This window comes from Microtus oregoni, unplaced genomic scaffold (assembly GCF_018167655.1).
Source record: "Microtus oregoni isolate MIOR12 unplaced genomic scaffold, Mior012 000029F_ref0000214, whole genome shotgun sequence".
Lineage (NCBI taxonomy): Eukaryota > Metazoa > Chordata > Mammalia > Rodentia > Cricetidae > Microtus > Microtus oregoni.
This window is the reverse complement of record NW_024543088.1, coordinates 23,824,967-23,846,803: the sequence shown is the minus strand read 5'-3', so window position 1 is coordinate 23,846,803 and position 21,837 is coordinate 23,824,967. Positions and strand designations below refer to the sequence as shown.

General features: G+C 44.6%; 1 protein-coding gene across 4 annotated transcripts in view; it reads right to left on the bottom strand.

Moving 5' to 3' along the window:
• Vps8 (VPS8 subunit of CORVET complex) overlaps positions 1 to 21,837 on the bottom strand; it is a 225,342-nt gene that overhangs the window by 110,508 nt on the left and 92,997 nt on the right. For all 4 annotated transcript variants that reach the window (XM_041678171.1, XM_041678173.1, XM_041678172.1 and 1 more), the window contains 7 exons: positions 21,093 to 21,144; positions 16,513 to 16,555; positions 14,378 to 14,450; positions 13,615 to 13,734; positions 8,894 to 8,965; positions 3,225 to 3,344; positions 2,169 to 2,225 (listed from right to left, as the gene is read on the bottom strand). In XM_041678171.1, coding sequence (XP_041534105.1) covers positions 2,169 to 2,225; positions 3,225 to 3,344; positions 8,894 to 8,965; positions 13,615 to 13,734; positions 14,378 to 14,450; positions 16,513 to 16,555; positions 21,093 to 21,144 — 537 coding nt within the window. The remainder of the gene's footprint in view (positions 1 to 2,168; positions 2,226 to 3,224; positions 3,345 to 8,893; positions 8,966 to 13,614; positions 13,735 to 14,377; positions 14,451 to 16,512; positions 16,556 to 21,092; positions 21,145 to 21,837) is intronic.

The following is a 21,837-nucleotide window of genomic DNA, read 5'->3' as shown; positions in this document are numbered from 1 at the left end:
CTATAAATCATCAAAATGTTGTTTAAAAAAAATCTTACTTTTGAAGGGTTGTGAAAACAAGCAAGCAAACAAAAGAAGGCAGACCCATTGTGGTCAACACAAGCTAAAATGTTTATTCATTGGTTCCTTGACATAGATAGTTTGTCAGTCCCTGGTAAAGAACGTGAAAAAAATATTAGTTAAGCAGTTAAGCTAAAAAGTGTGACTGTCTGGCTGGCAGTAGGTGAAGGGGCTTGCCCCCTGGCCTGACAACTTGATCCACTCAATCCCAGGCCTCCATGGAGGAAGGAGAGACTTAATCCTCAAAGCTGCCTTGGACACATACACTGCGGCTCATGCTCGCACACACAAAGTAAATAAATGTAATTTTTTGAAGTATGTCTGTCTGTAGGCATTACATTGTAAAGGGGAAAAGGGCATTACTTATTTTTTATTCAAAACTGTTCCCTGTGAGGAGTAACAAGAGAGTAACGGGCAGGGTTGTGCAGGTGCCGGTGTGAGTGTGCAGGACTGCACGGAGAAGGAGGCAATGTCCAGGGGAAGCCCTCATCTTGACTGCTCACTGAACAAAGGTGATTTTAACAACAAATGCTGATTGGGCAGAGCCGTCATGTTCTGCTCTCACCTTATTCATTTACATAAATTTACATAAATGGCAACAATCATATCAGAACTACTTGGGGAGCTAATTATCGACTCTGGGCACACCGCTGGAAAACACTGAGACTACTGCATGAACCAAATCTGATGCGTGACAACCGGTGGGAGGAGTCCTGGGTTAGCAGGAAGGAAGTCGCCACGTCCTAATCTGAATTTTATCAATTTTCAGTATTTCAGAGACTGAGCGGGGAGAGCCACGTGAATGGGGCACCTCTAATTAGTGTGGCTAAGGCTGTTTCTCAAGGTTTGGCTTTAATGTTCAGACTTGACGCATAAGCACTAACGGCAAAGCTGAAAAGGAAACACACTGCATTAATTCACCTTCTGTCAACGAGGCCTGTTATTCTCAGCAGTTATATGCTCACACCAAGCACACCGCGATCCGCCCTCATGGTATAGACAAACAGGTATATACAAAATAAAAGTTCCCTCGCTGCTATTTGTACTCAGTGTAGTTAACAGGAAATCAAACACTGGCCTTGTTCTCAGGCAGTCTGCACGGGTGGCCGGGAAAGGCAGAGCGGCTAGAGTTCACGGCTGCCAGCCTACTTCGTGGAGTCCCCATGTCCGGGCTGTGCACTACACCCAGGAAAGCCACTCAACAGCCACGACTCTAAATCCCTGTGACTTATACTTACTATTTCAAGTGGGCTGGCTTAGCACCCACCGTTTCAGTGCACAGGCTATGAAGGACCTCTCGCGAAAGTGGCGTGAGAAGAAATGGTAGCCAGTACTGTCCCAGTGATTAACTGGGGTGTGTGTGAGTAGGGAAGTGGATTCTAGTCCCCAAATGGCCGTGCGGCAGCACCTTAGTGTACCCCCAGAACTGAACTCGCCAACACTCAGGGTCCTGTAGTTTGTGGTTCAGAACCTTAGGAAGAGTGGCAGAACAAACACTGACTGCGGCTACATAATGCGGACACGCTGGATGCAGGACGCTCTGTGGGGCTGGAGCTGCCTGGCCAAATCTGTACGTGTCTTCCTATCCACACTGACTGCCACCACCTGTGAGCTCGAGTCTGTCCGAACCATCTCCCTGTTGTGTAGCGGAGCTACTACAGCAGAGCCCTTTCTGGCTCTCTGTGAGAGTGCTGACTGACCTGAGACCATCCAGGAAGGCTCCAGGCGCACCTGGGGGTGTGTATCTTGACTAGGTTCGCCCTGGCCATGCTGTGATGGATTGTCTTAATGATGTTTGTGGAGTGGAAAGAGGAAAGAGTCACCCTACAGGGGACAGCACCATTCTCTGTGCTTGGGTCCTGAACTGCAGGAAAAGGGAACCGCTGGCTCAGTGCCAGCTTTTGTCCATCTCTGCTTCCAGAGTGTGCGTTAACATAGTCAGCTGCCTCAAGGCCCTACAGAGAAAACTGCTCAGCCACGATGAACTAAAAGAAATTCTGTCTCCCTTAAGAGCTTTGGTTAGAGCATTTTATCAATCAAGAGCAAAGGTAACTAAAACACACTTTTCCTCCCAGTCTCTAGCAAAGGGTACTAGCTAGCGCTCATACCTGCTGCCTTTCAGAGTGGCGGGAGTCATCGTCAGGGCTGCAGAGGAACTCGAGGACCTGGCCAAAGGTAACAGCAAAAATTATCCTTCCGTGTTGGCAATTCTCGCTCAGCTGTGACAAGCACCGCCCTGTGCAGTGCTGTCCCAGCTGATGGCGACTGTGCAGCGCAGCTTCAAGGAGGCCTACAATTTAGCATGTGTACCATACGCGGTTTTGTCTTTCATTAATTAATTTGTTTTTCAAGACAGGGTTTCTCTGTGTAGCCCTGGCTGTCCTGGAACTAACTTTGTAGACCAGGCTGGCCTCAAACTGAAGAGATAAAAACTGCCTTTGCCTGCCCATGCTGGGATTAAAGGTGTGTGCCACCACTGCCTGGCTGCGTACACACATTTCGTTACTGTTGAGGAGTATAATTGGAAGCACTGCACTTTGAGGAAGCATAGACTTCAGTCAGGGTGCTTGAATCTGAATCCTATCCTAACATATATAATAAGATTTCTGCTAGAAAAAAATAATAATCTGAGTCTGGCTTTAGACGAGTTGTTTAACCTTTCTGAGATTTCTCTGAAAAATGAGAATTTTTAGACTGATTTTAGACCATCTGGCAGACTTGGTAACACACAGCGCTCTCCTGGCTCTGAGAAGTGCTCCCCACAGCACAGTTATCACCGACTTCTGCAGACAACGGTAGTCTTCGTGCTCCCTGTGGACATGCGGGGAGGGATATTCACACTGTGACCGAGGAATGCCTGGAGACTCAAAGTCACGTAGAAAGAGACTAGGATTTTCCAAAGTAATCTCTTCTCCAAACCATCAATATGGTCTTACCATCAGTCAAAGTTAGCAAATTCAGAACAAGAAATTCTAGGCAACTTAAACAAATAACTGTTAAAAATAGAATACGGATAAGCCACCCTTCCATAATACTAGGCACCTGGCAGAATCATATTGCCCAGAACACAGCATTAAAACACACACCCCAAATTCAGACCCTGCACTTGAACACAGTCCCGAGAACAGAAGAAACCAGCCCCAGGTCTCACTGTAGACACTTACTTGGTCGAAGAGAGTTCTGTTCACAAACAAGGTGTTGTCAGGCTTTGCAAGCTGCCGAGCGAGGAACGTGAAGAGACACCCCACTTGTGATGGAGTAAAGTCTGAATTCTCCACCATAACCTGGTGAGCAAAACAAACCATTTAGGCAATACTCCATCTAGTTTGAATCAAAAGCATGTGCACACACAGGCACACACACTCACTGGTACACACACAGGCACACATGCATGCACACAAGCATACGCACACACACAGGAGCCTCATGAGTGAAGACTCACAAGAATATTCTTTTTTGTTTTGTTTTGTTTTTTGTTTTTTGAGACAGGGTTTTTCTGAAGCTTTGGGGCCTGTCCTGGAACTAGCTCTTGTAGTTGGTCTCAAATTCACAGAGATTCACCTGCCTCTGCCTCCCAAGTACTGGGATTAAAGGTGTGTAAGATCAACGCCAGCTAAGAATATTCTTTTATGAGTGGTACAGGAGCCGGGCTCAGTACCGTCTTGAGAAAGAACAGAGCTCCGTGCACATTCTCAGGGAAACACCAGGGTGGTCTTGTCATGTTTCTAGTGAACGAGAGCTGCATTCCTGAAGAATTCAAAGAAACAATGATCGCTTCTCTCTGGGATCCTTGGCGACGCCTACTAAAATAATTCTAATTTCATTTTGCTAACCTTACTACAGATCTGCCTATCAACAAGGTAGAAGAATGCTGCTTTGGGGGTTAAAAGTAAGATTACCTGCCACTATGAAACCCCAGAAGGAAGGCAGTTACTGCTGCCTTTGTGGGGTGACTGCTGTCTGCCGTGTCTGCAGACAGCCCTGAGGGGGCAGCTTGTGTTATCAATTGCAGTCATTCCTTTGGTTTAACTTTGCTCTCGTGTCCTATGTCCCCCAGTACACATGGCGCTATGACAGCGGCCTTTGACAGGGTGATGGGAAGCACAGATTGCCAGCTTGACAGAATCTGGAATCACCTGGGCCACAGACCTCCAGGCATCCTGTGTGTGTGTATGAGGGTTATCTTGATTGTGTTAAGTGAGGTGGGGGACCTGCCCACTGTGGGTACCACCACTCCCTGGCTGGGATCCTATCTTAAATGGAGAAGGGGACTGAGAAGCAGCATTTGCAGTTATGAACAAAAAAGAAAGATGAGTCAGATACACATCCTAACATGTATAGTCAGATTACATCATTATAAACATATAGTCAGATTACATCCTTATAAATGTATAGTCAGATTGCATCATTATAAATGTATAGTCAGATTACATCATTATAAATGTATAGTCAGATTACATCATTATACACGTATAGTCAGATTACATCATTATAAATGTATAGTCAGATTACATCACTATAAATGTATAGTCAGATTACATCATTATACACGTATAGTCAGATTACATCATTATAAATGTATAGTCAGATTACATCACTATAAACGTATAGTCAGATTACATCATTATAAACGTATAGTCAGATTACATCATTACAAATGTATAGTCAGATTACATCATTATAAACGTATGGTCAGATTACATCCTTATAAATGTATAGTCAGATTACATCATTGTAAATGCAAAAAAGAAAATGTGGAAGCCTAATGTTTAAAAAAAAAAAACCACAACACAACAGTACATTGGATTCACGGTTACAGAAGGAATCTCTGAGAAAATGAGACAGAAACAGCTCCTAAGCAAAGCTCTGAAATTTTAAGTAGAACCTTTGGAAATAACAACGGAGAGAGGCGAGAACAATGGTGTGGGTACTGGGGGCAGCTGTCTGCCAGGGAAACCCCATGTTCTTCTGGGACGCAGAAGCAGAGAGAGAGGAGAAATCAGATGACAGCCTCGCTAATCTGGAAGACATGACACAAACCATGGGACGAAGGGGTGGACTGAGATCAGGACTGTGCTGGGAACTGGTCCTATGTACAGAGGGGACACAATGTCAGGAGGCCAGTGTGTGAGGGCTGCATGGGCCCACGGGAGGAAGGGGTGGACTGAGATCAGGACTGGGCTGGGAACTGGTCCTATGTACAGAGGGGACACAATGTCAGGAGGCCAGTGTGTGAGGGCTGCATGGGCCCACGGGAGGAAGGGGTGGACTGAGATCAGGACTGTGCTGGGAATTGGTCCTGTGTACAGAGGGACACAATGTCAGGAGGCCAGTGTGTGAGGGCTGCACGGGCCCACGGGAGGAAGGGGTGGACTGAGATCAGGACTGTGCTGGGAACTGGTCCTATGTACAGAGGGACACAGTATCAGGAGGCCAGTGTGTGAGAGCTGCACGGGCCCATGGGAGGAAGGTCCCACACTGCAGCAGCAGTGATGGAACAGATGCTCAGTGCAGAGAGCAGCCAGGACAAGTGTTCCTGCATATGGAAAACATAAGAGCGACACACTTTGAGCATGATCAGTGGGCAGATAATCCTGCCATTAGCAAAGAAAGAATGCAGACATTTGTCACTGAAGATCCTGGATGTTGAGGGCTGTCAAGTTGGATTAACTGGGGTAAATTTACCACAAGTGAAGGTGTAGAACCCAGTATATCCACTGTAAGACTTCCAAGTTCCTTCTGCTACCCTCCACTCAGACAAAGAGACGTGAGATCTCGCTGCTCTGAAATGCTCCCCCAGGGCCTAGGTCTGACTTACCTTCTTACTTGGTGGAAAACACGCCCCTTCCTTTGCCCTCCTGCTTTAAGATGGCAGTCGACCTTGTTCAAGTATACTATCATCGCCAAGTAACAGTACCAAGACACACAGCCCTGAGCTACACCTCCAGTTATACACTCCCAGTACATCTATGGTGCCAGTCAGCTACGTCACCACATAACACAAGTTCCAGGCCACGATCTTTAGAGAGCCTTCCCAGGCTCAGACATCACCCTGCTTGGTGTCCAAGGCCCTTGTCTAGGACTCCAATCTCAGAGCCCAACTGGTGCTCCTCTCTGCCGTTAGCCCTTCTTCTGCTCTGTAAGGCTCCAAACTGCCTGACTTTACACAAACATTTTAAGAAAGCAGTTCAAACTCATAACAGATTCCTTTGCCAACTCAGTAAGTATCTAACTGATTCCATCTTATAATTTCATTTTTCCTCCAAAATACTTCAAAGGCCTTAAAAACCTTCCTAGGCATCCCTTGGTCTCTTGAGTTCTTTCCCTCTCTGCAACCACACAGCCCAAACCTCGGCTACCTGCACCCTGCCATTCATTTGTTCGTGTCCTCTCAAAACCTCCCTCAAAGCACACTTCAGCACACGTACAACACTGTCACCAGAATCCAGTGGCCTCTATGGTCATGCCATATTGATTCGAGGTGAATTGTATGAGGACAGCATGGAAGCACAGCCACCTGCTGGCCGTCACGGGGAGTTTCGGAGCCCCAGTCTGCATCAGGAACATCCTTCCAGACTACTGTAACTTCAAATTCAAATTCCAACTTGACCGACGTATAAATGTTTCCTAGACAGGTACCAGATTTCAGGCACTGGAGAGCACATGCTCTGGGCATCCTACAATGAGCTTCGGTGAATATAGTAAATACAGCACAACATAATAATACAATTAATATAACAAGTGCCACTACTAATAATCCTCAGTGCCTATCTTCAGGAAGCTCAAATCGAGACAGGAAAATCTGTAAACAATTCCAATGCAGTGAGCAAGTGCAGCACAAGATCTCCTGAGAACATGGAGGGGCCTAACCCACAGAGAAGGGTGTGCGAAGACGCAGAAGGCAGTCCAGAATCTAACAGAGAAAGGGCTGAACGGCGTTGAGTAGCTGAAAGAACATAAGCCGTGATGCTGACAGGGAAGCATGGGTGAAGAGCATGTAAAAGAGCGTGTGTGTGGAGGTGGAGGACAGAGAAGGAAAGGAACCAGCTAGAGAGTAGTCAGGGACTATAAAATATAGAGGATCTTGGGTGTCATAGTAAACCACTTGGATGGATATAGCAATTGCTATATACTAGGCAATAGTTTAAATAGAGTTTGTTCCCCAAGGCATACGAGCTGGAAGCTTGGTCTCACTTGTAAAAAACGTGAAATCTTTGATAGGCAGGGCCTAGTAGGCAGAACCTAGGTATGGCAGACATTGCTCTGGGACAAGATTAATGCTGAGCTGTCACAAAAGGAGTTCACCTGATCCCTACAATCTCTCTCTGACTGCTTGACTTCCTCTCACATTCCCTGGTACTTGATGCCATTCACCATGTTGTAACAAAGTCGAGGAGACCTTTACTAGAAGCCGGACAGGCAAGGCTACCCAATTTTATGCTTTTAGCTTCCAACACTGAGCTAAATAAACCCTTTTCTCAATAAAATCTCGAGTCTGTCTGATGGTAAAAGTGCACTACCACATTCTCTAGTATCTGTTCTTCCCTCCTAACCGATAAACACAAGTTCTCATCTTTAGCTGAGCATATGGTAACCCAGAATGCTTTGGTCTCTCTTAGTAGCTCTCAAAGATCTGGATAACGTGCTATAAGCAGATTTATAGTACGCAACTTCAAAGGTGTTTCCTTAAGGACACAGTTCCTTCTGGGTCTTGATGACATGAACTTGTTAGCTGCAGGGAACAGCTGGCCCGGAACAGCTACACTGAACCAGACAGAACCCATGTGCTAAGTGTAATAGAAACAGAGCGAACTCAATCCCTGGGGGTTCTGAAGCCACTCTATTGGATCAGATTGCCTATCTCTAGCTTAAAAAAGAATACAGCTCTGTAATAGACTACTGTCACTTTGAGTTATCTCTCAGGTACAATTTAACAGCAAATGATCTAACAGAGAGCCACAGAAAAATACCAGATAGACGAAAGGCAGGTCTACAAATAGGCAGACTATCTGGGAATGTAGACGAAAGTCTTTATATTAACCACCTGGATTTCACTGTAAATTCTGTTCTCATAGTCACCATTGCCTGTCTTACAAGGCTAATAGAAAGCTGAGGGCTGAGCTGATGTGTACACTGTGCGTATGCTCTGTATATCACCAAGAATACGACAGCTGCAGCGTGTTTATGCTACATATAACTAGAGGACATTTTAATTATGGCCTCTTGACCAAAGTAATCTAAAAGGAATAAACCTCTACTTTATGGGCAGATGAAGAGTGTTAACGCTAAGCTTTTAATGGACACTTTCCGAAGAGCTGAGCCAACACAGGACAAGAACCCGTCTGTCTCTGCACGCACGCATAGCAACAGCACGGAGCCTAAAATAGGTCTTTGCCGACTCTGAAGCTGGATTGAGATAATCCTCAAATCATTTTTAAGTGTCACCCATCATCTTAATGCCACAGCAGAACATGGTAATACCATAGTAACCAAAGCAGGCTGGAAAGAGACAGAGATTCTTGGCATTAATTATTTCTTAAAGCTGTCTCTATTATTACATACAATCATACTAATAAAGTGATTACCACAATAAGCATTTCTAGAGGCTCATACATTGTACCCCAGCATCCAGTCTAACAGTGTGACACAGTAAGCTTTTTCAATTAATCACTAATATTTCATTCACATCTTGAAGACTAAACACCATAATCTAATACTAGCACTGCAACAAATGGCTCCACTGAACAAACTGTTTCAAATCTTGCTATAAAAAGTTCAATTCGCTTAATACAGTGTCAATCAATAGAAAGACATGCAATCTTTGAATACTTGCTTTCAGTAAAATATCCACAATGCGTTGCTGGTATTCCACGGCTTGTTTGTCATTTTTGAAATCTTCAAAGGTCTAAAAGAAAGACAAAATTGAAAATAAGTGCTTTTTGCTAATTTTGGAAGGAAACAAATTGTTAAATCCCCCCTTTATTAAGAAACAAGAGAATTTATTTTCTTTTATAAAATGCCTTGATGATTATTAGAGCATTTGAGAAATAAAATGAGGATAATCTTTGTATTCTAATTTTAAGGAATATTATCCAATAATATCCAGTAATTTCTTTAATTCAGATACATTTTGTGGAGAAAATATGCATTCAGAATGTTATCCACCCCAGCATGGTCAAAAGTAACTGGAGTCTCGTATGGCGAGTCCAAATATTTCAAATACAAAGAATGGCCACTCATAGGTGATGCTTCTTATATTACAGCAGCCAAGCTAGGAACATGGACAGAGCAGCTGTCCTTCCACAGAAATGACATAGTGTAAAGCCCACACAAATTCACAAATACGGTTTGTTTTTGCTAAGTGGTAGTGGCACATATCTTTAATCCCAGCATTGATGAGGCAAAGATAGGTGAGTCTCTGAGTTCAAGGCCAGCCTGGTCCAGGATAGCCAGGGCTACACAGAGAAACACTGACTTGAAAAAAAAAAGATTTATTTTTAAATATTTGCTTTTACTATTTTTAATTACATGATTATATAACTTGCATAATTAATTACATGTAATTATATATACACGTGTATATATAAGTATATACACGGGGGAGATAGTGGAAGTTCTCTACAAGAGTACAGGTGCCTGCAGAGGCCAGAGGTGCTAGATGCCCCTGGAGCTACAGGTGGCTGTGAGCCACTGACAACGGTTCTGGGAATTGAACTCAGGTCCTCTAGAACAGCAATACATGCTCTTAACCACTGAGCTCTCTCCAGCCACTCTTTAAGATTCATTTTTATTTCCTGTGTATGAGTGCTTTGCCTACATGTATGTGCATCTACCACTTGCCTACCTAGGTCAGAAAAGGACATCAGATCTCCTGTAACTGGAGTTACAGACGGCTGTGAGGTACCACATGGGGGCTAGGAATCAAACCCAAGTCCTCCGCAAAAGCAGCAAGTGCTCTTAACCACTGAGCCCACTCCAGTCCCAGTTATGTCTTATATTTATGATAATGTATTTCTATTAAATTAAGCAGAAAACTACAGCATTTATTAATATGTCGTGACATTCTAAGGTCTTAAAATGAATATGATATATATAGTGTTGTTATACAACCGAAGTGATTGAGGAAGAAAGCAAGGCAGTGCTACAAAAGAGCAGTCACAGATAAACACCAGGGGAACCTGGGATGCTAAACACACAGGGTTGTCTGTTACGGGGAGAATGCCATGTTATCTGCCCAAAAAGCTGGGGGCAGACATGCTTTCTAGCCTGGTGACCACACCAGATCCTTCCCCAGACCATTATCTATCATAGACTTGTTTTTCTCAATCTATAGAACATGTCTTTATGGAAAAATGTTAAGTAATTGTTATTTGCTACTTTCAGAAGGAAACAAATTACTAAATTCTCCCTCATCTCAGTACTCTATGTACAGAACCTTTCTTTATAGAAGGCGACCCATGGAATCTCAATGCAGTCATGTCCGATCTTTATTTAACTTACTTTGTTCCTCAAGGAGATTTACGTCTGATTTGTTGTACACATGAGACTGAGTTAATTATCACCAGGAAAATTTTCACTGAGTTGTTCTGCACTTAAATATGCCTATGATAAACCACTTGGGGTCAGATTTTTAAAGTCTGAACCAACACCAGCTACTGAGCTGTGTAGAACTGAACCTTCTTGGCCTCCCTTTGACCATCACTCTGCAGGCCTGTGGAGGTCACAGAAACGCCTGCAAAACTGGGCACCCTGGAACCAAGTCCTTAGGACAGAAGGGTGCAAAGCCGCAGGCTTAGTCACTACTCAGATTAGTACTTGGAAATAACTGAAATGCCATTTACTGCCATGAAAAATTATTTTCATGATTTCTACAATTAAGAAAAAGGGTTTTCAGGGATAGGCACTTTAAAATAATCATGGTTTACAGCTGTGCAATTCACAATAGCCAGGAAATGGAGCCAGCTTTGGTGCCCATCAACAGATGAATGGATAGAGAAAATGTGGACCATACACATAACACAATTTTACACAACCATAAAGAAAAATGAAATTAGGAAATCTGCAGGAAAATGAATGTAATTGGAAATCATTATGTGAAGGAAATAAGCCAGACTCACAAAGATAAACATTACATGCTTTCTTCACATGCAGAACCTAGTTTACAGTGTCTGTGGATCTGCGTGTGTGTGTGTGTGTGAATTTACAAACCCATGTTGTGGGACGTGATCTAGAAAGAGGGTCATGGGAGATAGAAGAGACCAGAAGAGACCACCAAGGAAGGTGACAGGATACATGTGAGGGGACTTACTGGAGAAAGGAAAAGAATTGACTGGGAGGAGGACCACGGGGAGAGGAGCGGAAGAAAACAAAGTATAATGAATGCATGTATGAAGATGCCATGAGGAAACCAAGGACTTAATATGATAACCTAAAAATTTTTTAATGTATTTTAATAATAAGAAATGTAAAAAATAAAGAAAAATAATTATGGCACGGCTTCTGAAAGGCCAACATTTTTAAGCCTAATTACCAGAATGAGTTACCATATCCTCCAAACAGTGCCAAGCACAGCACTTAAAAACACTGGATTCTGGGTGGCAACAAGAAAGCAGTATGTTACAAAAGCACTAAGTCCATACAGGACTACACACAAAGGGATAGAACTGAGTTACATGGGGCACACTGAGCAGGAGGAGAAAAGACCCCAGAGCATCTTCTGCTGGTTTTCACTTAGCAGGCCTGGTTCTGAGGAATGCTAAATAACATAGAAACGATGGTTGCTATGTTCCTGACGAAGGAAACAGACTGCATATTGTCCTCGTGGACGGTTTAAAAGGATCCGCACAGCCATGGGCTTTCAAGACTCTTATCAGTTTTATTCAAGAACCTGCTAGCCTTTAAATGGACCACGGATTTTCTCTAACTTCTCTTTCCTCAGATTGGCATGCCTTCCCTTTCTATTTCTGCCTGGCACATGGCAGGCTTTAAAAACAACTACTGAGAACAAAACAGCTTTTCATCTACTCTCCTTTGGGCCTCCTGGCTGCTGCACCTGGTCCCCTTCCCCCTCCCCTCAGGGGAGAGTCCACTCTGGCCTCTCTCAGATGTCCCTGCCTCTGACTACATCTCCCTCTCATCAGTAATAAATTTTCTCCTCCACTACCAAAAAAAAGGAAGGAAGGGAGGGAGGGAGGGAGAGAAGGAGGGAGGGAGGGAGGGAGGGAGGGAGGGAGGGCAGAAGGACAGCCATTGAAGTATCTAGTTAATTATTCACACAGAAAAATAAAATATGAGGTCACAGGAACATTTATTAATCTGGAAAGTTCAACCAGAGATATTTCTTTACTTAAATATGTGAAGTATATCGTAAATATGACCCTGTCTGAGGACAAGAGAATGGGTAAGAAAATATCTCGGTTCCATCTTCTGACATTAAGCGCACACACACGTGCACACACACACACACACGAACAAACACACGAACATATTCTCCCTCTTCCTCCCCGCTTCCTCCCTCCCTCATCCCAGGCTGCTACAGCCAGATGTCACTCAAGATGCAGAGAGTCCCATTTGCTATGAAGTATTATTCAACTGCTAATCAAAGGCATGGAGATTTAGCAGGTGTTGTAACAGTCGTGAGAGAACCTCCACAGCACGTTCCTCTTGGCCGTCTCCAGCCACGACCCTGACTAAATGAAGGCGCCTTTCAGCCGGGACTCTACTCAACTGCAGCTAACTCTGCCACACTCATTACGTCTCCCTCAGAGCTCATCCATACTGTGGACACCAGTAACATAACATATGGAATCAAGGTCGTACCACCTAGCCAAAAGCTTTTTAAAAAACAAAAACGTGGCGCTGGAGAGATGGCTCAGCAGTTAAGAGCACTGACTGCTCTTCCACAGGACCCAGGTTCAATTCCCAGTACCCACATAGTAGCACACAGCTGTCTGTGACTCCAGGATCTGACACCCTCACACAGACACGCATGCAGGCAAAACACCAATGCACATAAAATAAAAGTAAATAAATTATGGGAAACAGTACTCTGATTTTTATAGCATTTTATAAATATAAAGAAACCCAACAAAAATGCAAGGAAGGAAAGAGCTGCATTTCAACTCCTTACTCGCCTGCTGGAGCATTACTACTAGTGGGTCTTCTCCTAATCCACACATCATTCACACACACACTACTAGTGGGTCTTCTCCTAATCCACACATCATTCACACACACTACTAGTGGGTCTTCTCCTAATCCACACATCATTCACACACACACTACTAGTGGGTCTTCTCCTAATCCACACATCATTCACACACACTACTAGATAGGGTCTTCTCCTAATCCACACATGCATTCACACACACACTACTAGTGGGTCTTCTCCTAATCCACACATCATTCACATACACTACTAGTGGGTCTTCTCCTAATCCACACATCATTCACACACACTACTAGTGGGTCTTCTCCTAATCCACACATCATTCACACACACACACGCATCTTTGGACCATCTGGAAATACTTTAAGAATCGCAGTGTCCCTTACCAGTGCCAACACGTTCAGAAACTCTCTTGTGTCGAAGTGTAGCAAAGTCCGAACATATGGATAGACTTCTTCCTCAGAGGACGCTTCTACGGAGTGCAGCCGAATCAGGAACTCAAACACCTGCGGGTCGGAAGCAACTGTCGGTTATCTCCTGGCAGCTGCCATCTCACCAGAGCAAGGGTCCATGTGAAGGGAACACAGGCGGGCTGAGCGTCACTTGAAACTGCCACCGCGTCCCACAGTGTTTCTTTTAAATCCTCTCTTAACCACTGCAGATTCTTGTCCTTAGAGTGGAATTCCTGAGTTATGTTTAATGTCTAATTGTAGTGTGGCTGCAGCCATTACACTGGCTAGCTTTATGTCAACTTGACATAAGCTAGAGCCAATTGAGAAAAATGCCTCTGTAAGATCAGGCTGTCGGTAAGCCTACAGGACGTTTTCTTAATTACTGATTGAAATAGCAGGTTCAGTTCATTGTAGTCTGCTTGGGCTGGTAGTTCTGGGTTCTAAGAGAAAGCAGGCTGAGCAAGCCAGTAAGCAGCTCCCCTCCATGGCCTCTGCTTCAGCTTCTGCCTCCAGGTCCCTGTCCTGTTTGAGTTCCTGTCTAGACTTCCCTCAGAGAGGGAGTGTGTTATGTAAGTTGAAACAAACCCTTTCCTCTCCAAGTTGGTTTTATTGATGGTGTTTAACACAAGAAAAGCCCTAACTGAGACAGTCATCTTACGAGGCTCAGACAGTAAAAACACTGTATAATAATACTCACCTGGTTTTTAACCAAAGGAACAAGATCTTCAGGGATGTCACCGAGCGGGTAGGCACGACCTGCCAGACAACAGCTGGAAAACAAGAAGAAGAGGTCTGATGGCCCATGAGGGGATAACGTCACGTGAGTAACAGCTTCAACCCTGAGAGGCTGCTTCCGTCTTGACGCAGACTCAGGTCAGGTCAGGGTCACAGCCAGGTCCCTGCTGCTCTGCAGAGCTGAGACCAGATAAGGGCAACATGTACTTCCAGAGGCCAGAAGAAAGTGTCAAAAGAGAAGAAGGCTGCAGTGATTGGTCCAGAAAGGAAGCTGACATATAAACTGCCCTCACAAGTCAGGCTTATTGTAATTAAAGTTCCTCAAGGCCATGATGGGGCCTCAAGGTGGGAAGAAAACATTAGACAGAAACAATAAAATATGGAAATCTGAACATGATGGGGCCTTAAAGGGAAGGAGAGACTTCCCTTTAAATTCTGGAGATGCCTTGCATTAAGAGAATGAGAGATGGGGCAGAAGGAGAGGGGGGAAGAGGAGGGGAGAGGGAGAGGAGGAGGGAGAGGGGGTGGGGGAGAAGGGAGAGAAAGAATAAAAATGAAAGAGCTGCCATGAGCAGGATGAGGAGGGGAGGCCAGAGGAACCGCTACAGCCAGCCAGCTTCATCTCTGGCTGTCTTCATCACTGGTCCCGAGGACTTTGGACCAATCCCCCAAACAACAGCAACGTCAGACTTGTCTTTTAGAGTGGGAGAAGCTTGTCACTTGAGTCAGCACCGCATGGGGGACCTGGCAGGGAGCACGGTAGAGCCAGGCGCCATAACCTGAGAGCTGTCAATCACAGTGCAGCCTCCTAACTCTCAATTCCAGGGAGCAATGGAGGGAGTCTGGCTTGACTCGGACTGTGGAGTCAGGTCTGAAGGTGCAGGCCCATGTTCTACAAAGGCTTCTGAACTGTTTCACAAGAAAGCTTCCAGAGAGAACCATACTAACACTTAAACACCACATGGTAGCACATAAATATGCGTAATTTTTATGTTTTCAAGTGCTAGTTCAAGGAAAAATATAAAGATGATACTCAGTTCAGAAAACATGGGTGATGGGGGGCAGCAATTTGTATCCTGTGTCTGAGCAGGGGCCTCCATTCCTGTACCTCACTCAAGGGCAGTAGCAATAGGAACCCTCCATCAAAGACTTGATATCGAGAAAGAACCTAATGGTACCATTCAACTACAGTTTGCCTGTTAGAGGCCTGATAGCCTCCAAGACTTTAAGACTAGAGGTTTCATGGTGGTGGGTAAAACGCAGAATGAGCTGTGGGGATGAGCTGGGGTAACCACTGCATTTTCAGGGGCATTTGCATCTGAGAAAGAACTTGCCCTGGAGCTTCACCTCTGAATCAGAATTTCTTTAAAAAAATTAATGATCTTAATTATTTATGGAGATCAGCATAAGTCTCTTAATTAACTCTTTTGGGGAGGGGTAGGGACAAACTTTACACCTCTAAGATTCCATCATCATTTTTAATAACAGAAACAACTTGGTACCATATATTCTAGAGTTTAGAATATGATAATAAATTGCCGGGTAACTGTTGCTGTGTCCTTACTAGTGAACCAATCTAAGAGGTGTGAAACTGGCCAACGTCTACTCCAATGCCACAGGAACTAAAATGATGCTGAGGGGATCGGCCGTCTCCCGCCTTCCTGCCAAGCAGTCGCATGGCCAGTTCCACCAGGACCGAGCCTTTATACTCTACTGGAATGAATCCTCTTCTACAGGTAGGGACATAAACAGTACAGTTTCACCTCTGTTACTAATGTCTCTGTGACTTAAGCAAACCTCTTGTCCTTATTTGTAAAACGGGGTAACATCACCCAGACCTTCTGGAGGAAAAAGGAGAATACATTAAGTGGCAGGTCTCTCGCCACCAACAGAGAATTCTTCCTGGGGACTAGCAGGCACTGTCAGGAGTTAGTGTCTATCAGGAATAACACAAAAAGCTTCGGATACTGCCAGACATGGAACCTGCTCTACGTAAAATAGCTTTGAAAGATTGGAAAACACTACACAGACAGGATATTGTCATACCACCTCAGACACGGGGAGTCGGGGGACAGTCGGACACATCAGAACTCTCACCTGATGTACACCAGGAGCTTGTTGCCCATAACAACTTGCTCATCTGAAACAGAAAGAAAAGCACTGAGCATGTCTCTCTCTTACCTTTTCAGAGCTTGATGTCTATGTGGGGGAAAACTCTCAAAGTTGGCCTTAGCAGGAAGTAAATATGTTTCCAAATAACATAAACGTGAGATGACGATTACTGTCACGCATTAAATATTCCATTAGACTGTATCTACAGACACAGGCAGAGTTAAGTAGACGCTTATGTATTACTGTCGACAGCCTGGGGACAGGGAAGGGGAGAAAAGCTGGCGATATGTAGACCATGGCCAGTTACCACTGAGATGCAGTCATGGTGTGTTCTAATTGGTCACATGAACACCTACCACCCACAGTGCACAGGGCGCAGGAGGCCATGTTTCCAAATGCTTAGAGAATAAGCCTTGACTAAAGAGCCTATTCTAAACTATGTTTAAGAGATTCTGTGATTTGGTGAGACTTTTAGAACACAAAAAATAATTCGATGAGTTTCTAGCCTAAGGGGTAAAGGATGCACGCGATGAACCACCATCAATAAGGTGAGGTGCCTGGGACACTATGGAGGGAAGGGTATAGGCAGCTGTTATTGGTAATGAAGAGCCGGAACTTCTGGTTCTGTAACACGAATCCTAGATATCATTTAAGGAAGAAAATCTCTTTATCAGTATCTTCAAAAATACGAAAACTCTGTGATGTTCCTACAAATAAAATTGAACTTCTCAAAACCAGATGAATAGTTATGTTTTGCTTTAATTGAAGGTGTTATTTGATCCACCCCAACTCATATGACACACGACAGCAATCACCTCATGATGCACCAAGTTCAGCTTCATTGACTGATTCAGCGCATGTGTGCATGCGTAAGTGCATGCCAGTAGGTTTGAAGAGAACTCTGGGAGCTGGAGTCAGTTCTCTCCTTCCACTGTGTGGGTCTAGGGTTTGAATTCAGCCTTGGCAGCAAGAGCCTTTACTCACTGAGTCATCTTGCTGGCACAAGATTTTGTAAATACTTTAGTTGTTTAGTTGTTAGAAATCTCAGGAAGAGTATATCTAGCTTGTAGTATATTCCTAGCGAGCTGAATCTATGAATTAGCATGCCCCTCTCTGCCATCCCCTTCCCAGGAGCTCCTCTGGAGAGGGAAGTCTGTGATCTGGCCTCTAAGCAGCCAGCATAGTGCCTGACACGCAAACAGGTGGTCAGTGGATGTGCAGAGACAGTAAACAAAATCTAATTCGCTCTCCACTGCTCAAGGCTTCCCAGTGTGCTCTAGAGTTTTGTCATAAAAACTCAATAACTCCATCTACATTCTTCAGTGCAATATTCCACATCCATTTATGGTAGATTTATGTGTAAAAGCCAACTTTCAAGCCTGTTTCAGTAATATAAGGTTTGGGCTATAATTAAATATAACAGATTAAGACTGAACGAAATGACTCCTGCCCCCATCATTGTAAACAAAAATCCCTGCAAGCTGGCACTTACTACACAAAGTAACTATGTGGATTTACAGAAGAGCAAGAAGATGCTAGCAACCTGAGGACACCCAGAGTTCTCTTCTCTTGAGGCCTTTCCCTTAGGATTAAGTACACTGTGACACCTGAGACAACACTCAGGAAGACTTCTAGTTTCTCTAGCTTAAGTGACAGACAGAAATCCCAAGAATGTGAGCCTAGTCTGCATGAGGCCCTAGGGTCAAGCACACCACCAACCTGGCAGCTCCCCTACAGCTGCCCGACAAAATGAACTAGGACCTACTCAGTGGGGAAACAGCAGAATCCAGAGTCTCCACACGACTGTTTTCACCCAGACCCAGCACCCCTCGAAAGGAGAGCACTGCTCTTAGGGCATTGTGAGAACAACCACTGCAGCTGCCTGAGGCACTGCTATCACTGAGGACTAAGAAGGATGAATCTGCCAAGGGTTTAAAAACCCAACGTACTCCTGGGATCCCAGTTGCACAGCACACTTGAGAGCTGCACGCCCCCAGGGAAGACCAGAGGCCGATGCTGAAGCTCTGCCCATGAAGGCCAAAGGAAAACTCTAACCTGTCAGGGAACTGAAAACCCCTAAACAAAAGAATCAAGTAGGTCTCCCTGACCACTATTAGGGGAGGAGCGTGGTCTGATATTCTTGGGTGCAGTCAGTCTCAGGGCCATGACCTTCTGCCATTGTAGACAGTTACCGTGAAGTGAGGTCCTCACAAGTCCCAGCAGAGTCAGCACCACACTATTGGATGTCCAGATCTGAAGACTCAGGAAGAACCAAGACAACTACTGAACCAATGCAGGAAGGCAGAAAGCAATCACCTTAAAATGCACTGTCTGCCATGACTGGGTCTGGACTCTGTGTCCCTGGTGAGAAAGTGGCAAGCGGATTGTAGGTGGCATTTTCAGAAGGAAAGGTGATGGGGACAATATGGTGAGGAGCTGACGGTGGCTGAGAAAAGAGACCATCAGACACCATCATCCTAGTCTGGGGACTGCCTCAGATGAACTCAGAAGAGGGCCATGCACCACAGGACCGTGTCGATGCCTAGGCTACAATGATCACTTTATCAGAGGTGTAAAATCCTGAGCTTGTCACCCATGATCGTACCAGCTTGTTAACTAGAAAAAACAACAGACAAACAAATGTCGCGTGAGACTCCTGGTCAAAGACTTAGGAGACAAGGATCCAGATAAAGATCAACAGGTTCTGATGGTCTTAGGGTTTCTATTGCTGTGAGGAGACACCATGACCACAGCAACTCTTAGAAAGGAAAACATTTCAATGAGGTGGCAGCTTACAGTTCAGAGGTTTAGTCCCTTATTAACATTGTGGGACATGGTGGTGTGCAGGCAGACATGGTGCTGGAGAGGGAGCTGAGAGCTCTACATCTTGTGTAATCAACGGGAAGTGGTCTAAGCCACAGCGCATGGCTTGAGCATGAGACCACAAAGCCCACCTCCACAGTGACACACTTCCTCCAACAAGGTCACACCTACTCTGCCAAAGCCGCACCTCCTAATAGTGCCACTCCCTTTGGGGGCCATCCTCTTTCAAATCACCACACTGACACTGTCAATCCCTGGAACTGTACCACTGGCTAGAGAGTGTAGATCCTGCACAGACTTAATGAGAGCAGCCACCAGAGGGCTGAAAGGGTGGGTAGGAGTGAAAGGGAAAGATTAGTATCTGTGTGGTTACTGATGGCAAGAGACAGAAAAGACCCACAGAGCAGCAAAGGAGCCCTAGCGGGAGATGTACTGACACTTCTCTCTGATTGCATGAAGACCACAGTTTAAAAACTGTGGAGAATGGGGCTTTTTGTGCACAGTTTGGTGGCCGCAGCTTATCTCTGGGTGGACTAAGCAGAAGCTGGTGTGCCTGCTCCTGATGGAGCAAGTGGCCTCTGAGTAAGCAAAGTCCTTCTCAGGTTTGTCTTCCGAGTTTCCCAGGTACAAATGCTTCTTCCTAATGCTTGCACTGTGTGACTTAGCAATTTTCATAAACAGCAACTTCCACATGGAGTCAAAACCTTCAATGCAGCTCACAAACTTTTGAAAAGCAATAAAAAATTAATTTATACTGTTGCTTCAGTTCAGCTAAATGGCAATTAGGAGAGTCTGGTGGGGATCTACTTTCCCACTTGAACTAAAGTAATTTTGATATATAATGCTACCAGGTTATTTACCATGAACAAAAGACATTCTGGTAACAGTTACCAAGTCTTTAAGAATTACTTCACAAAAGGAGTTAGGCTATATTAAATTTGAAACATAAAATATCATCACAGATATAAGCAATTTGAAGATGTCCCATGAAACTGCCATTCATCCAAATGATAAACATTTTCTGAATATTAGCTATAAAAACTGGAAGAACTGAGGCATGAGACAGAACAATGAAATAACAATAAAGATCTCTATACTTGTTTTCAATAAAGCAATTACAGAAGACAGGCAAGACCTGGAAGACTTGCACAAAACCATAAGCCAATACCAGAAAATCCCACCAAACAGAATACTTTCAACACGTTCCTGGGTGTAATTGAAACACCTCTAAAACAGACCAGACACTCAGCCATAAAACAAATCTCACTACAGTTCAAAAGGCAGACACATATTGATGCACCTTTCCTAATGAAATAGGAAATCCATATCAGAATAAAATGTAGGAGGGGCTGGCAGCATGGTTCAGAAGTGAAGCGCTCGCCGTGCAAGCATGAGAGCCTAAGCCTGGATCCCCAGCAACCATAGAAAAGCATACTGTAGCTTCAGCACTGCCAGGCACACCCCAGAACTGGCTCGCCAGCATTACCCAAGCAGACAACTCCGGGTTCAGACAGAAACCCTGTCTCTAGAAGAAAGGTGGGGGAGGGCCAGGGAGACAGCTGGGGGTGAAAACGCATGTTGTCTGAGCCTCATGGCCTGAGTCTGACCTGAAACCCAGGTGAATGTGGAAGGGGAGAAGCAGAGGACTCTGCAGTGCTGCCCACTGACCTCCGCATGTGCACTGTGGAGCATGTGTGCCCCCATCAAAAATGTCAGTCACAATGTAACAAAGAAAGTCATACCTGTAAGAGTTTTTCCTGCATTCAGAGGAGGGGCAATGACTTTGAACAGTTTCTAAATTCAAACAGAAAAATCATCATCATTTTAAAGCACAATATTTTAAAAAATAATCAATAACATTAAAGTTATCAATCCTTTCTTTTATGGAGTTATTTGCTGTTGTGCTTAGTACAAAACGCTATGAACAGAGCTATTCAGAAGAATCACCAGGGAAATGCTAAAGCCACACTCTAATTTAATAAACCCCAGCTACATGAAGGTCTTTGTGGAGATTGTGGTTTTTCATATAAAAAGCATCCCAGGTTCAGAAAGAGCTTTAGTGTTCAAAAGAATAGTAATCAGATGAAGGACACCATCCCAGTGAGTGGTAAAGACACTGCCCATGGGGGACATCTCAACAGCTGCAGCCCAACATTACCTACGCAACCTCAACCCACAGACCCAAAGAGATCATGGCCAGGGTCTTCCAAAGGAATTCTTGTCTGGTTTTGGAGATAAGGTCTTACTCTGCAGCTCAGGACGGCCTATAATTCATAGCAATCCTCCTGCCTCAGCTTTAAGTACAGGGATTCTAGGCGTAAGTCACCATGCCCAACATTCCTGACTAGAGAGAAACTGCCTTCTTAACAACGACATTTATGAATATTTATTATCTGAGATACACAGAGTCAGCCCCTCGAAGTGGTTTATCTTGCTCCCTTCGTCACACTAGGGTAACGACTAAGTTACAGAATCACCCTGGTGGCT